General features: G+C 37.3%; 9 protein-coding genes across 9 annotated transcripts; 4 read left to right on the top strand and 5 right to left on the bottom strand.

Annotated features, from left to right (window-relative positions):
- Nucleotides 1-43: 43 nt before the first annotated feature.
- FDP41_011744 (uncharacterized protein) lies at nucleotides 44-1,817 on the top strand (the record flags this gene model as incomplete). Its single annotated transcript, XM_044702187.1, has 3 exons — nucleotides 44-245; nucleotides 455-551; nucleotides 689-1,817. 3 exons carry the CDS (start codon nucleotides 44-46, stop codon nucleotides 1,815-1,817), a joined length of 1,428 nt encoding a protein of 475 aa, XP_044566596.1.
- A 96-nt stretch (nucleotides 1,818-1,913) lies between these two features.
- On the bottom strand, nucleotides 1,914-3,659 carry FDP41_011743 (uncharacterized protein; the record flags this gene model as incomplete). Its single annotated transcript, XM_044702186.1, has 1 exon — nucleotides 1,914-3,659. One exon carries the CDS (start codon nucleotides 3,657-3,659, stop codon nucleotides 1,914-1,916), a length of 1,746 nt encoding a protein of 581 aa, XP_044566595.1.
- A 481-nt stretch (nucleotides 3,660-4,140) lies between these two features.
- On the bottom strand, nucleotides 4,141-4,800 carry FDP41_011742 (uncharacterized protein; the record flags this gene model as incomplete). Its single annotated transcript, XM_044702185.1, has 1 exon — nucleotides 4,141-4,800. The coding sequence occupies one exon, from the start codon at nucleotides 4,798-4,800 to the stop codon at nucleotides 4,141-4,143; it is 660 nt and encodes a 219-aa protein (XP_044566594.1).
- Nucleotides 4,801-5,242: 442 nt separating this feature from the next.
- On the bottom strand, nucleotides 5,243-5,806 carry FDP41_011741 (uncharacterized protein; the record flags this gene model as incomplete). Its single annotated transcript, XM_044702184.1, has 1 exon — nucleotides 5,243-5,806. The coding sequence occupies one exon, from the start codon at nucleotides 5,804-5,806 to the stop codon at nucleotides 5,243-5,245; it is 564 nt and encodes a 187-aa protein (XP_044566593.1).
- Nucleotides 5,807-6,053: 247 nt separating this feature from the next.
- On the bottom strand, nucleotides 6,054-6,917 carry FDP41_011740 (uncharacterized protein; the record flags this gene model as incomplete). The annotated part of the gene is made up of 1 exon (XM_044702183.1): nucleotides 6,054-6,917. One exon carries the CDS (start codon nucleotides 6,915-6,917, stop codon nucleotides 6,054-6,056), a length of 864 nt encoding a protein of 287 aa, XP_044566592.1.
- Nucleotides 6,918-7,524: 607 nt separating this feature from the next.
- Nucleotides 7,525-9,306, top strand: FDP41_011739 (uncharacterized protein; the record flags this gene model as incomplete). Its single annotated transcript, XM_044702181.1, has 3 exons — nucleotides 7,525-7,789; nucleotides 7,989-8,682; nucleotides 8,769-9,306. 3 exons carry the CDS (start codon nucleotides 7,525-7,527, stop codon nucleotides 9,304-9,306), a joined length of 1,497 nt encoding a protein of 498 aa, XP_044566591.1.
- An 89-nt stretch (nucleotides 9,307-9,395) lies between these two features.
- Nucleotides 9,396-11,019, top strand: FDP41_011738 (uncharacterized protein; the record flags this gene model as incomplete). The annotated part of the gene is made up of 3 exons (XM_044702180.1): nucleotides 9,396-9,543; nucleotides 9,658-10,569; nucleotides 10,715-11,019. 3 exons carry the CDS (start codon nucleotides 9,396-9,398, stop codon nucleotides 11,017-11,019), a joined length of 1,365 nt encoding a protein of 454 aa, XP_044566590.1.
- Nucleotides 11,020-11,957: 938 nt separating this feature from the next.
- Nucleotides 11,958-13,949, top strand: FDP41_011737 (uncharacterized protein; the record flags this gene model as incomplete). Its single annotated transcript, XM_044702179.1, has 2 exons — nucleotides 11,958-12,926; nucleotides 13,011-13,949. The coding sequence occupies 2 exons, from the start codon at nucleotides 11,958-11,960 to the stop codon at nucleotides 13,947-13,949; spliced, it is 1,908 nt and encodes a 635-aa protein (XP_044566589.1).
- Nucleotides 13,950-14,135: 186 nt separating this feature from the next.
- FDP41_011736 (uncharacterized protein) lies at nucleotides 14,136-14,654 on the bottom strand (the record flags this gene model as incomplete). Its single annotated transcript, XM_044702178.1, has 1 exon — nucleotides 14,136-14,654. The coding sequence occupies one exon, from the start codon at nucleotides 14,652-14,654 to the stop codon at nucleotides 14,136-14,138; it is 519 nt and encodes a 172-aa protein (XP_044566588.1).
- Between the last annotated feature and the right edge of the window lie 446 nt (nucleotides 14,655-15,100).

Here is a 15,100-nt window from a genome sequence, read left to right as displayed (position 1 = left end):
TACAAGTTATTTTAACAATAATTTTAAATCCATCTTTAAAAAAATGTCTCATACCTCATATGCAACACCCAACACCACCCATCGTGAATCATCCATCACGAACGCTGATTTCTCTACTGTGGATGAGAAGAGGATTAAAATATGTTTTGTCATGATTGATGGTATCGGAGAGGTTAATTCAAAACATTTGGATGGAAAAACGGCATTGCAAAGTGCCCATACTCCGAATATGGATTTATTAGCCAGTAAGTTGTTTCATGAAAAGACAAAATAATAATTAAAGGTGATTGATCATTAAACTGCGCTATTTTCCGTACCATTCCCGAATATGGATACAATTCAATACATATTTCCATTTTGGATGATCACTAAATCCAATAATAATTATTATAATTCCAATAATTAAATTAAATTCCGATATATTTTAAAATATTTGTCATGATCCTTTTTGAAGAAACGGGAATGAACGGTCTCATGGATCCTGTTCAACCAGGTTTGGCATGTGGATCTGATACAGCACATATGAGTATTTTCGGTTATGAACCAAGACTGTAAGTGTTGAAGACCAATTCGAGTTTCAAATATACCTTAATGTATACACATTTTTGAACTTGTTGGAACTGACATGCAAAATCATGTGATCAATTGATCAAACTGCATCCGAAATTGTTTGAAAAATTAATTATAGTCACTATAAAGGAAGAGGAAGTTTTGAGACCATTGGAGCAGGTTTAGACATGAATCCTGGAGATATTGCTTTTAAGTCTAATTTTGCTACTTGGAATGCACAAACGAACATTGTTGAGTTGCGAAGAGCAGATCGACATTTTGAAGATATAGGGCCTATACTTTGCGATTACATTGAAAAAAGATGCGAAGAAGGAGGATTCAATGCCAAGCATGATTGTGTTGTCTCTGTCAAATATGCCACAGAGCATCGATGTGGTGTGAAAGTTTCCGGTAAAAACTTGAGTGGAGATATTACAGGAACAGATCCACTTGTTGACAATTTGGCACTTGTAAAATGTGAGCCTGTCAAAGGTCTCAAAGGAAAAGAATTGGAAAATGCAAAAAGAACCAGCGACCTAGTGAATGATTTGTCCTATTTTATTTATGAACAACTTGTACAGCATGACATCAACAAGCAACGAAAAAAAGAAAGAAAGAATGAAGCCAACATTGTACTGTTGAGAGGATGCGGTGTATGTATCGACGTTCCACCTTTTTCAGTGAGGCATCCAGGCTTACGATCTGTTATGGTTGCTCCAACTGCTATTATTGCTGGCCTTGGCAAGAGTATTGGAATGGATCTTAAAAAGGTAGAAGGAGCCACAGGAGATTACAGAACTGACCTCATCAAGAAAGGTTCAGGTTTTTTGAAGTATTTACTTGGAGAGGACGAGCCAGGAAATGAAAACAAATATAATTTTGGTTTTTGTCACATTAAGGCAGTCGATGATACTGGCCATGATGGAAATTACAATCTCAAAAAGGAATTTATTGAAAAATCAGACCTAATGATTGGAATGCTAATGCAAGAATTTGAGAAACGAAAACAGAGAGCTGTTTTTATTGTGACAGGAGATCACACAACACCCTGCTACTATTTAGACCACAGTTTTGAGCCAGTTCCATTGATAATATCGGCTAATTACTTGAATTTGGAAAAGCATCCTGAACTTGCTGACACAGTACAGACCTTTGATGAAGTGTATTCCAAAGGAGGGTTGGGCCGATTTACAGGAAAGCAAGTATTCGATATTATCAGAGAATACATCAATATTACAACAAGCCAAGAAGATTTCTTTAAATTTTAAAATAATATATGCATAATATATACAATATACAATTAATATATAATATTCTTTATTTTAATACAGAGCTCATTGTCTTGTGTTTTAAGTCATGAGAATTTATTTCCATTCAAAATCTCCAGTGAGTCTGTTGAACAAATAGTCTTTTCCTTTCATGTGAACAACACCACTCTTCAAAGTACATTTCCATCTACTTTTATGTCTGGTAACTTTTTCATATTGAGCTAAGATGATGTTAGGAATGTCTTCTGGAACCTTTTCTTCTTCCACGTCGTCTTCAGAGCCCAATTCTTGGTCATCTCCATTTGCATGTTTATCAGCTGATTCGTCATCTTCTTCATCTTCCTCATCCTCACCGTCGTCGTCGTCATCATCTTCTTCATCATCGCCAGCCCCATCATACTGCCTGATATTGGTAGTAGATGAAGTTCCAGCATGATCTTCTTGCTCCAGTCTAATTCTTTTGGTACCTTCTTGTGAGGTTGTTGCAGAAATGCTTGGTGGAGGAGTAAAGTTTTGCAATGCACTCCCCACTGATGGAAGTGTCATCATCGGATTAAAATTAAGGGGAGGCATTTGAGGTGGTTGAGAATTGACATGGAGAGGATTACTGTGAAATGGAAGTGGTGGAGGCCGAGAGAGATTGGGTTGAGCTGATCGATTTCCATAATTAACAGGTGGCATGAAACTCTCTGGTCTTCCAAGAGAATCCAATGAGGGAAGAGATGGAGGTTGATTCAGTAAAAAGTTTGAGGTCGTATGCTGCTGATGGTACTGCGAAGGAGGAGGAGGTCCGGTTCTTCCTGAAGTAGATGATAGAGGTGTTTCAGGTAAGGCATAATAGTTAGAAGATACCCCTCCTGGTGTTGTTGTAGATCCAGAGGAGGAGATTGATGAATGAGGACGAGAAAGTGATGAAAGAGGAGTTGAAGGCATTCCTGGTGTTGTTGCCGGTGACGGTAGTGTTGGTGTGTGAAGTGGCAAACTTGGAGATGACGACGAAAGGTTTTGTTGTGGTTTGAATACGAGAGGAGGCATTATGGGGCTTGGTGAGTAAGCTGAGGAAGGAAGAGTTGGAAAATTACTACTGCCTACTCCTGAGGTCGTATAGGGGCTAATGGTTGGAAGAGTGGGTGTCTGAGGTGGAAATTGATGCAATGGTGTCGTGGCAGAAGGTGGACCCATAAACAAAGGAGTCGAAGCAGGCGGAGGTAACACAGGAGTACCCATCTCACCACCACCTAGAGAAGGTGGATGATAGGAGGATGGTGTGCTTGTTCCTCCAGAAATTGTTGGAAGCATTGGAGGTGGAAGTTGTGGAGGTTGGTGTGATGAGGTAGAATCAAATCGAGGAACGGTGCTCTGACCACTACTCAATGTTGTGGTAGTGGATGGTAATTGTGGAGGTGGTTGATGAGATGAAATGGGCAACGTAGGAATATTATCTTGTGTAGCACTAGGTTGAGAAGCAGCCATGGCGGTAGGGAGAGATGAAGAAGTTTGTTGTTGTTGCTGCTGTTGTCTGGTTCCTCGTGTTGCTCTTGTTGATGATGATCCTCCTTCGGATGCGGCTCTTCTTGAGGAGGCACTACTTGCACGTGATCCTCCTCCTCCTCCACCACCACTACCCACAGAGGTTGAAGTTCCATTATTGACGGTGCCACTCCAAGCTGGAACAGCACCACTCTCCTCAATATTCTGAATCCACAACTTTTTTAATTCTACAATGATGTCGGTGCTGTAGCCTTCCTCAATGAAAATATCTTGAATGTTTTGAGTAACTTCATTGACCACGGAGCGATAGACTTCAGCGACGAGTCGTTCATGATTGATCAGGGCGGACATGTTGATGATGAGGACAAGGACGAGGACGAATAGGTTTTGGTTGTTGTTGTTGGTGTGTTTGGTTGGAAAAGCTTTGGAAAAATCTTGCCGGTTTAGCGTCAGTGTTCCGAGCCAATAAAACAAAGAGATCAAAAATTTGGAATTAGTGGTTGTTGTTGTGTGATGGTCAATTAAAATCTCGAGAATAATAAATCCTGGTTGCACTTTCAAAAAAATTGCGCAGATGTTCTTCTCGTTCCTGCTGTGAGGTTTATCTGCGCTTTTTTTTTTGTAAATTTATTTTTATCACAACACATCCTTTTATTTGTGCTTGCACAACCAAACAAAATGCCAATTAGTGGTTGTCTGAAGAAGACGATGGAGAGAAGTCATTCCAAATGTCAATATTGAGATGAGTAAAGAGTTTAAGAAAGTAAAAACGAGAGGTCAAATTGTAATGAGCTCATTTTCTTTCCTGAACATAATTTGGCCAACAAGGAATCTATTGAGATGTGTTAGCCATACCTGTAAGTGTTTTGATATGATCGTACACTTTGGTTGGGTGGGTCTTCCAGGAATGCTTCATCAGTAAATCATAGGTAACAGTTGTTGGTGAAACAGGATAATTAACAAAAAAGTTTTGGGCCTTCTCTTCTTCTCCATTTTGGAGATAAGAATATAACATGGCATTTCGTAAACAAACAACCTCTCTATCAGTTCCTGCCTTCTTTTCGAGGTAATAATTGTAGACTACTTCGGCATCAGGCACACTACCAAGTTTTCCGAAAGCCACAATGAATTTGGCAACATCATCAATTTCCAATAAATCATTGGCATCAAAGTATTGTTTGAGAGAAACGAGTCTCTTGTAATCTTTGGATTCGGCACATTCCAAAGCTTCATTACCATACGATTTCTTTCCTTCCAATTCCTTCTTAAAGTCAGCAATTTTATCCCAGGCACCATCATAGGCCCAATCAGTGAGTTTCTTTGCGTGTTCGGGCTTGAACATTGTTTGAATTTTTACATCCTCATCCACAAAGCTGAATGCGTTGGATCTATTTGATGTATGAAAGAGAGAGCATTGAATTGTTGTTGCCACTCTGAGTGATGATGATGGTGATGCGAATTTTCTTCCAGCCGTAATGATAGACTTTCTCATTTTTTGGAATTTAATATTTAAATTTCAAAGAAGCAAACTTTGTTCGTATACTGGAGTGTTGAAAAGCCAAGCTTTCACACCGATTATTTTCGGAGGAATAAAGAAAGCATACATTCAATGGTGTTAATGAAAACAAAATAATATTTGAGGTCAAAATCAAAAAGTATAAAAGCAAAATTAAAAAGTTTACAGCGAACGGGAATCGAACCCATGACCTTAAGCGTGTTAGGCTTACGATCTAACCAACTGATCTACCGCTGCTTATTCTTAAGCAGTTTTCATTACTTATTATATAACTTATATCAATTAGACTTTGTCTTGACTTTCGAGATGTCAATTTAATTATTTCGTCTAAGACAATAGTTCGGAATTGGGTGACCTTGTTAACAACGAAATTTAAAAGTAAAAAAGCAATGTGTTATGTTGAGTGTTGGTAGCGCTTTTACTTGTTCTTTGGAGCTACTTTTTGATACAACACAGTGATCAGTTCATTTGGGCTCACTTCCATTGTAGAATTCCAATATTCTTCCCAACAAGGACCATCCATCTCATACTTGATCTCTTCCATTCCTTTCATAAAACATCCCCACACGTTTGGCAACATGTTATAGGGACCCACAAATTTCAATGAAAGATATTCACCACTCTCAATGGAATTCACTTCCATCTTGCTTTGAACATTGCCTTCACGATTCACATGTTCCACTTTTTCTTGTACTTGCTCCAAACTCATTCCCAATTCATTCAAGTCAATAAAGACTGCATTCTCCAAATCAACATCTTCACGGCTTCCGAAGCGATGATAGAATGCGATCGGAATGAATGTTTGTTGGCATTGTTTGAGTTGAGGAATGGCTTGAACGGCTTGACAGAAGGTTTCTCGAATCCATTCTCCGAAATTAGCATTCACTAAACTCACGTTGTATCTCTTGATGCCAAGGTAGAATTTTTGTGGCAAGGTGACGAGAGTGGGTGTTGGTAGGGTAATGTTCTGATCTTGAGACATTTTTTTGCTTGTGTGTGAGGTTTTGATCGCGTTTGACTGGTAGCTCTTAAACGCTTGCAGTGGATGAGTTCTTTTAAATGCTCGAACTGTTTGTCAGATATGTGCGAAGAGATCATGTACGATAATACCGTGAGTGCGGTGGATGAGAATGTCAAGTTCGATAATTATGTGTCAATCAAAAATGTTTTTATTTACATTAGATCTTGTGTGGGTCGTATTGGTGATAAGACAATGCGCGTTTGTTGAATTAATCCTCCTCCTCATTCATATCAGCATTATTCGACGCCGTTGTGTCTGCCTCTAACGAGGAGAACATTAATCCATCCACATTACTTCGTCTTACTAAAAAGTCCATTTCCACTGACGACATGTCACCATTACCATCAAATGACAATGTGTGACTCGTAATGAAAGGAGGCTTATTTAAATATTCCTTAAACATTATTTTTACACCAATTGTGAAATATCCCCACCCATACCTAGTCAATTCAAAAGGGGGAGAGTTAAGTAACAGCCTAGAGGGTTTAAAAGTTGGATGTAATTTCACTTCTACTGATTCAATATAATTGTCAATCTTGTCTTGATCATCCATTCGGACGAAAAATGTCCACTTGTGGATGTTTTGATCGTTTCTGTTGTTCATTAATGCATGTAAATTACCAATATAAATCTTCTTACGTATTGTGACAGTTTGTAAAAAGTGTTGTCGCTCTCGTTCCACTTCCTCTCCTCTACTCTTGTATTCGTCACCAAAAAGGAGAGGTAAAACTTTCTTCAATGCCAACAGAGGCCTAATATTATTCAGTGTCACTAATTGAGTATCATTTGAGGAATCATAAAACGGAGCTCTGCAACATGGGCATGCTCTCATTTCTCCATTCGATGCTAACAAACGTTCAATACAGAATTTACAAAAGGAATGTCCACAGTGAAATCCAACAGGGTCATATAATAATTGCAAGCATAATGGGCATTCAAAATCAGCGTGAGATATTTGGGAGGAATTCAATAGCGACTGCACAGAAGGTGGTTGTTGTTGATGGTGGTTATTGTTGCCATCATTGTTTGGTTGATGGTGAGGATAGCCTTTCATGATCGAAATGTTATTCATCGGGATGATGTGCTTGTCCGAGAGGAGAAGGGAAGATCGGTTGATGATGGAGGAAGCTACTAAAAAATATGATGTATACAAGCTTATTGTTCAATACTACTACTACTACTACTACTATTGTCTAAAGTACACGTTAGCGACGTCGGGAGGGGAATTGATTCAACGGAGGAGGTTCTTGTTGTTGTGAGGTTCCGAAACGAACAATCCAAACTCAACGACAACAATTCAAAAAAAGAGAAGTGATTTTTTTTTCGAGCAAGCGTTTAAAAAAAAGAAATCTTCTAATCCTCACATCTGATTTGTTGTTGGGACAGTGTTCACCATTGGGGTGACCTCTGAGCTGAACCACGTTGAACAATTTGAATTGGGGGAAAACCTTGGTGAATGAATCTTCTGACTTGATTCATTCATGAGGTATTGGAATAGATTGAGGAGGAGGTTGAATTGAAGCGAGAAGTGTTTCTTTTGAATTGAATTTCCAAAATGAGGAATTAAGGAAAGAGTAATTCAAAGAAGTGATCGATTCAGAGAATTTTGGTTAAAGGATTCGCATTAATTATTGTTCAAAATTCTTTCGATTATTCTTCATCAAAACAGAAAAAATTTCATGTCTTGCTCAACAAACGATTGCGGAAGGACAAGTCAGCAAGACCAGACAGAAGAAGAGGAAGAACATAGTTATTCCTTGTATGAATTTTATTTAAATTCTCTAAAAACAAAAAACAACGAATCGGAAAAGAATGAAGAAATTGAAATTTGTTTTTGGAATAAATTACAAGATGATGTAGAGGATGTTTTTGATGAATCGGGATTTGCTACCCGACCTGATAGAAGGTTCAGACACACTGCTGTTTATAGTGCTAAAGAGGATGGTATGTTCAGATGGCAATTGTTGTGATTAAAGGAAGGACGATAGATTTACGGTTATTGCATGATAATTATTTAATAATTGTTGTTAATTTGATACATAATGACGATAATTCATGAATAATTATGTATTGCTAATTTTTTTGAATTCAATTACTTCTCATGCGATATTTATGTCTGAATTAATTAATATATTGGAAATAGCCATGTACGTGTTTGGAGGGTTTGTGGAAGAGGGAAATGAATCACAAAATGATTTTTGGAAATTTGACATCCCGTCACGAACATGGACAGAAATTTATCCAACCAATGCAAATCAGGTGTGGCCATCTCCTCGCATGGAACATTGTGCTGCAATGATTAGCCTTACTCCAACACGATTCAAACTTTTTGAAACACTTATGGGACAAGAAATTATTCCATCTCACCAAGAAAACAGTGCAACCACTTATCTTCACAATCAAATGTATATATTTGGTGGATATAGTTCACAAAAAACGCAATTCAACAATGATCTCTATTGCTTTGATTTTACACATTATAAGTTTTTTAAAATTAATTACAAAGTGACCCAACAATTATTCTATTTAAACGTGAAAAGAGTTGAATATGTAAAAGAACGTTCAAGACACACAATGGTTGCATCAGGAGATGAAAAATTATATATTTTAGGTGGAATGACATTTCTGTCGCATTGTTTGATGGACGTATGGGAGTATGATATCGACACTCAAACCATGACTTGTTTGTGGCAAGATCGAAATGAAGATGAATCTGGAAGCGATTTAACAAAATCGAATGAGGAGGAGCAAGACCATCCAGAACCTAGGTGTTCTCATTCTTGTGTATATTCAAGAAAAGAGAATGCATTGTATGTGTTTGGAGGAATAAGGAGAGGGTAAGTTTTTGGTTTCAAAAGAAGCAATCAAGAATTCCAATCATGAATTGCTCGAACTCTAATTTTGCATGTGATTCAAATCAAAGGATCAAGTCATTTCAAGAATTGTGGAAATTTGACATTTCTCACAAACTATGGATAGCTGTAGATATGCACGGATTTGTTCCAGTTGAGAGATTTGAACACATTTCATTCATGTTAAACGATCTCTCTGATTATTTATTTATTTATGGTGGATACAACTATCGTCACGGATGCCTAGATTATATTTATCAATTCTGCCTTAGTACGAAAACCTGGATTCGACTTCAAAATCGCAACTACACAGTAGGTGGAAAATTTGCAAGCACAGGTTCCATCTTATTTGTTGATTACAATGAAACACCCATCAGTAGAGTTGGAATGTCCTGTATAGTCACCAAAGATTACCACACGATTATCTTTGGAGGAAAATCATGTACCTTACTGAATGATGCGTTTGTTTGTTTTTTACCAGGACATGGAAGATTGCCCTCTGTGACTTTGGAATTTCACAACACTTTATATCGAATGGTTCTTGAGAACACCAATCATCAGGATACCTCTCTCAGTGATTGTTGTATTGTTACTTTCCATCCTCTTTGATCAAGTTCATGCAAATCAAGAAGAATTGAAACGGTGACCATGTGGGGGTCAAGTTCATGCAAAGGTGAATAATTTGATTTTAAAAAAAAATGGCGAACGATGAAGAGGAGAATCAAGCATCTCCAATCTACACCAATCATCATGATCATCAACACGATCAACAAGGCTCATCAACGTCGACGTGGAAAGATTTAGGCGATAGTAGTGTATTTCTAGCTACAAATTTTGAAGCCTCAAGTAAGTGAAGTGTGTGTGGACATGAACTTGGTTCCGAAATGAATTATCAATTCGAAATCTCCAATGAATAATTGTACTCGTATCGTGATTCATATTTTCATTGTTTCGAAACAGATTTTCCATTGAAATCCAGTGGCCAATTTAATCGTTATGTCATTCCCAAACTTCGTTTCAAGAAAGTACTCGCTGGTGATCGATATTTCTTCTTTGTCACACCCGATCATTTCATTGCTGAGGTGTGTGGTCATCCTTCTGTTCCAGGAATGGCAAAACTCAAATGTCAAACGAAAATTTTGGGCTATGGACCTGATGATCTTGCACAGAAATCAAACAACAAACAAACCATTTGTGAAGTGGATGCCTCTATTTATGAATATGATCTTTCTAAAGAAATTGGATCTATTTCTGAATTTCATATGAATATAGATAAAATCTTTGCTGTGAATTCTGCAAGAGATGAAATTGCAATTTTTGAATATCAACGTTCAAACACTGTAGAAATTAAGGTTTTACGATTGTTTCCAGAGAATTATAAATATTATGACAAGAAAGAGCCAAATTCTGAAAGGGATTTCATCAAATCGTTTATTACAGGTCCATTATCCACACATTATGTTGTCCTTTCTCAAAAAGGAAAAATTTTTGTGAACGGGGAGGAATTGAAAGATCGACCTGAGGATACCATCATTGGTGGATCTTGTTGTGGAAGTGGAGTCATTTTGGCCTCGTCTTCTGCCTTGTACTGTCGAGGTGCAGATACTTTTAATGTCTTTGGAGGACATTCATTCGACCAATTTGATCGATTTGCATTTAATTTGGGAGCCTCCATTGTTGATGTGAAATGTGGATTTTATCACACACTCGTCTTGTTGAGTAATGGAACAGTCTACAGTTGTGGATACAATGTACTTCATCAGACTACTTTTAGTAGTACAGGCACAGGAGATGTTCTATCAAAAATTAACATGAATTTTGGTTTTGCTGTAGAAATTGGATGCTCCTCTCGTGGCTCATGGGTCAGAAACAGTAAGTCTGCCTTGATGCATTTATCATTCTTCTCAAACTTTGAAAATTATTGCATGTATCATTCTTCTCAAATGGTTATTTTCTTTGAAAATGCAATATTGTGCAATATTAATCAAATGATAATTCCATCAATCTATCAAAAAAGATGATGACGATGTATTCATGGTGGGTGAAGTTATTGAAAATTTCCTGCCCAAGTTTTGCATTCAAAAGAATCCAAAAATTTACAAATTTAATTACAAGACTCAATTTAAGAATTTCAGACATTCGCCAAATGACATTGCAAGTGCTGGATGGCAGTACATCATTTATCACAATTCCACTCGAAATGATCCATTGAAATCTGTTTTAAGATTTAGAGAATTGTTATTGAAAACAGTTTCACATCCTGAAGGAGGTTATAGTGATTGTGTGATTTTATGTGAAAGCTTGTGTGCTGCGGATGAATGATGATTTTCGAGAAAAGAGTGAATGATTGCGAATCTCTCCAAAAGACCATTTCGAATTATTCTTTTTGAATTTTCGATGACTGGAGAAAGGAATTGTAAGGTGGTGAATAAGGAGGTCAGTAAACAGAAGTTGAAGTGAATTATATCATGAAATCAGTAACAGTTACTACTCACTGTTATCTCTTCGTATCAATTGTGATCTCTTCTTCTTGTTTGAATATCACTAGTGGTACTGTCAAACGCCATCAACTCAAAAAGGAAATTGAAAACAATTGTTCGATTTTTTTAAAAGACCTAAAGGAGGTATTTCGTCGTCCGTAGTTGGAATTTCGGCAGATACTGTATCGGTATACTTCAGCTGCCGTTCAATTCACGAGGGAAGAAACATACTCATCAACATGTTGTGACAGCACACAACAACAAAAAAACCTTTTGTTTTCAGTGTTCACTTTTATTACCAAAGCGTCGTCTTTGCTCTTTCATGTTTCCCTATTAATTTCCCTGTAAAAAGTATTCACTCTTCTGCCAAACATGGACCTATTGCTGAGGTTATTTCATCTTCTCGATCGTTGCAAAGACGATCCACAACATCCAAAAGATCCTCCCCATTCTTCCTCTCCTTCTCACTGTTTTTCTCTAATTTCTCTCTTCTCATTTCCTTCTTCCCTTTTGAACACAAACAGGACTTGAGTCGTGCACCAAGTTTCAGAAAGTCAACCTCAATACGCAACAGTGGCCACATGTGTCACATCAAAACCGAGGAAAAGAATAAAAAGTCGACTGAGTCGAAACTTTTCATCCACTCAACACAAGGATGATGATGACTTGTCTCGTCACCATCCATGGCAGATGACCAATTCCGTCATCATTGATCCATCATTGATCCATTATTTCAATACGGAGCATGGAAATGGTCTTGTCCATAAAATAGAAGATTCAATGAATGAAAGAAAATCTTCTAATCCTTGTCCTCTTCTTGCTCATCAACCATTTCTGGAGAAATTTCAAAGCACAAGTCACCAATCATCCTCATCACCACCACTAACTCTCATCCATACGACGACTACTACTTATAATATCATCCCCACCACCACCACCACTCCCACTTCTCCACAATCTAAAAAGAAATCCTTTCCAAGGTCAGAAACCTTCCTCATGTTGAATGAATTCATTCATCAAGTCAATTCTTGTGGTTTTCCAGTGTTGGTTTTCAATCGTCATTTTATGATCGAATTCTTAAATAAGGAAGCTGAGGAATTATTTGGAGTTTATTCCTTTGCAGTGATGGGAGAATATTTGAGCGAATTATTAGTAATGGATTCTTTAAATGAAATTCGAAATGCCATTGAGAATTATCTTGGTGAGGATCATCACACTCATCGTCACCCATGTGACATGATGCAACATGATCAAGTGGAAGAGACAAATCATCCCTATGAAATTATGAAACCTTCTACTTCAGAAAGCAACATGGAAGATTCAATGAATGATGATGAGGAAAGTGAATTTGACGATCGAAGAACGTCCATCACTTCGTGGCAGTCTTGTCATTCTTTTAATTTGCAATTACCAAATATTGAACACATTGAGAGGATCTCCACAGAGGAAAGGAAAGCTAGGAAACAAGATTTGATGAACACTCGATCATTGACAGGTCGAGCATCCACACTCAAGAAAATATTTCCAATGAAAGTTCGATTGTTACCACTGCACAAGACAGATCAAACACATTTTGCAGCCTACATTCAAGAGGTGAAACAAAGTGATGAAGATTCGAAGCATTTGCATGGAGTTCAGTTTGGTGAAGCAGTGACGGAACTCTCTGTCATTCCAATTATTGCAATTAATAAGAAAGGGATTATTCAATTTTTCAACTCTGCAGCTTGTTCTGCCTTTAAATATTCAAAGGTAAGTTGGAATTGAGTGCATTCGAAAAGAGTGAACATGGCGAACATGGCACTTCTTTCACATGAATGCTAAATGACATATCAGCAAGAAATTGTGGGAAAGAATGTGAAAATTCTGTGTCCCCCTAAAATTCGAGCGCAACACGACAAGTATCTCGAGAGGTACTTAAAAACTGGAGAGAAACATGTGGTAGACTCTGTTCGTATGGTGAAAGGAGTCGTCAATGGAGGAAAGATCATTCGAATGGAATTAAGGGTTTCTGAAATTTTTGATCCTGTCACTAATGAGTCATCCTTTGTGGCGTTCGTTCGAGATTGCACCTCAATGGCAACACGTGAGGAGCATTTGACGAATATTGCAGAGCGAATTTTTCCAAAGAATATTGCTCAGCGATTGACTCTGGGACAACAAGTGATCGATTCTCTGCAAAAGTGCAGCATGTTGTTTTGTGACATTGTTGGATTTACGGATTTTTCTTCCAATCAACCTGCTTCAACAGTGGTGAAAATTCTACATCAAATGTTCACGTCATTTGATGAAATTTCAACTTGTTACCATTTGGAAAAAATTAAAACCATTGGCGACTCGTATTTTGCAGCAACTGGAATTGTCAAAGAGACAGATCAAGATGCAGAGAATTGTGTGAGAGCTGCTCTTGAAATGATACGATCCATACAGGAAATTGAAATGACAAGACCTGAGAACATCACAAATGGATTGTCAAATATTCAAGTGAGGATTGGAATTCACACAGGAAACAGTGGAGATGTTACTGCTGCCGTCGTGGGAAGACTTAAAAAGACGTATGATCTATTTGGAACTGGAGTGACAACCACACAGCTCATGGAAGCAACAGGTAAAGCTAATCAAATTCACATCAGTGAAAACACTTACCGAGAGATTGAATCTGACTCTCTGAAAGCATTATTTGTTCCGTATTTTCAAGCTAAAGAGGAAGTTTATCTTCCAGACAAGTTGGGTATGAAAAGTATTCCATTTCAAACCTTTATCACAGATATTTAGGTGTTAAATACTGAGTGAATGCGTCAAATTGGTGTGTTCTCATAAAAGTATAAATTGCTTTTGTTGATTTAAAACGTGTTGTTGTCATCTTTATTCCTCCAAATTTCTGGAATTACAGCAATAAATATCATCAGCAAAGCAATGACGACAACAACAACCAGCTCCACATCATCATCCTCATGTCGACTACTTTTTCTTTTTCTTCGGGACTTGTTTTTTCTTGCTGAAATCAACATCGGACCTAAACTTTTTCCTCATATCGAGAGCATCCTCTTTATCTGCATAATATTCCTTCTCTATATCGTGCTCTTCAAATCCTAAAGTATTATGATACAACGATATGGCTGCACTATTGCTCTTTCGTACGTGAAGGCTTGCATAGGCAGCATCAAAACTCTCTTGCATGGATGATTGAGCAAGATTCATCAATCGTTTGGCCATACCTAACTTTCTATGCGATCGGAGCACAGAAAGACTTGTAATATGTCCATGAGGATAATCCGTTTGTTCATCATATTCCTCTTCCATTTTAGCAAGAACATATCCGACCAAATGACCTGGACGATCCTCTGCAATAAACTCACATTGAGGCCATGAAAGAGCATGATACAAATAATATTTCATTTGGTAATTTTCGGGAAGACAACTCAAGTTGCAATTTTGCATTAAAAACAAATCGGAAATGTTTGCCCTTCGTACATTCATTTTTTTTAAAACAATTTTGATGAAATTTATTTTATTCTGAATTCAGAATATTGAATATTTAAATATTTAAGAGCATTTCGTGGAGATTTTCTGCAAATGTTGTCAATTAACTTATTAAATTATAATAATAGAAATATTTGGTTAGTTCAATAAAATCCCTGTTGTTAAATATTTGTTGACTTTTTTATGATTGAACTATTGTTCTTCTTTGAAAAGATTGCGATCTTTGGGTATGGTGAATGTGTATTCCTTTTGACGGTAATGTCTGAAAATGAAATGAGTGCAAACTTTGATGATTCGTGAAATTAAGAAGAGGTTGAAAAAGGTTTCAAAGAGTGTAAGATGTTGCTCGATAAAACAACCCCAATACCATGCTATCATGCACTTGATAGGATATCCATAAAATGTAAGTAAATCTAGAGCTGAAAAAAGAGCCATCGAAAGGT

The sequence above is a fragment of the Naegleria fowleri genome (genome assembly GCF_008403515.1).
Source record: "Naegleria fowleri strain ATCC 30894 chromosome Unknown tig12, whole genome shotgun sequence".
Classification (NCBI taxonomy): domain Eukaryota; phylum Heterolobosea; class Eutetramitea; order Acrasida; family Naegleriidae; genus Naegleria; species Naegleria fowleri.
The sequence above is the reverse complement of the archived record's forward strand: the minus strand, read 5'-3'. Positions and strand labels throughout refer to the sequence as shown.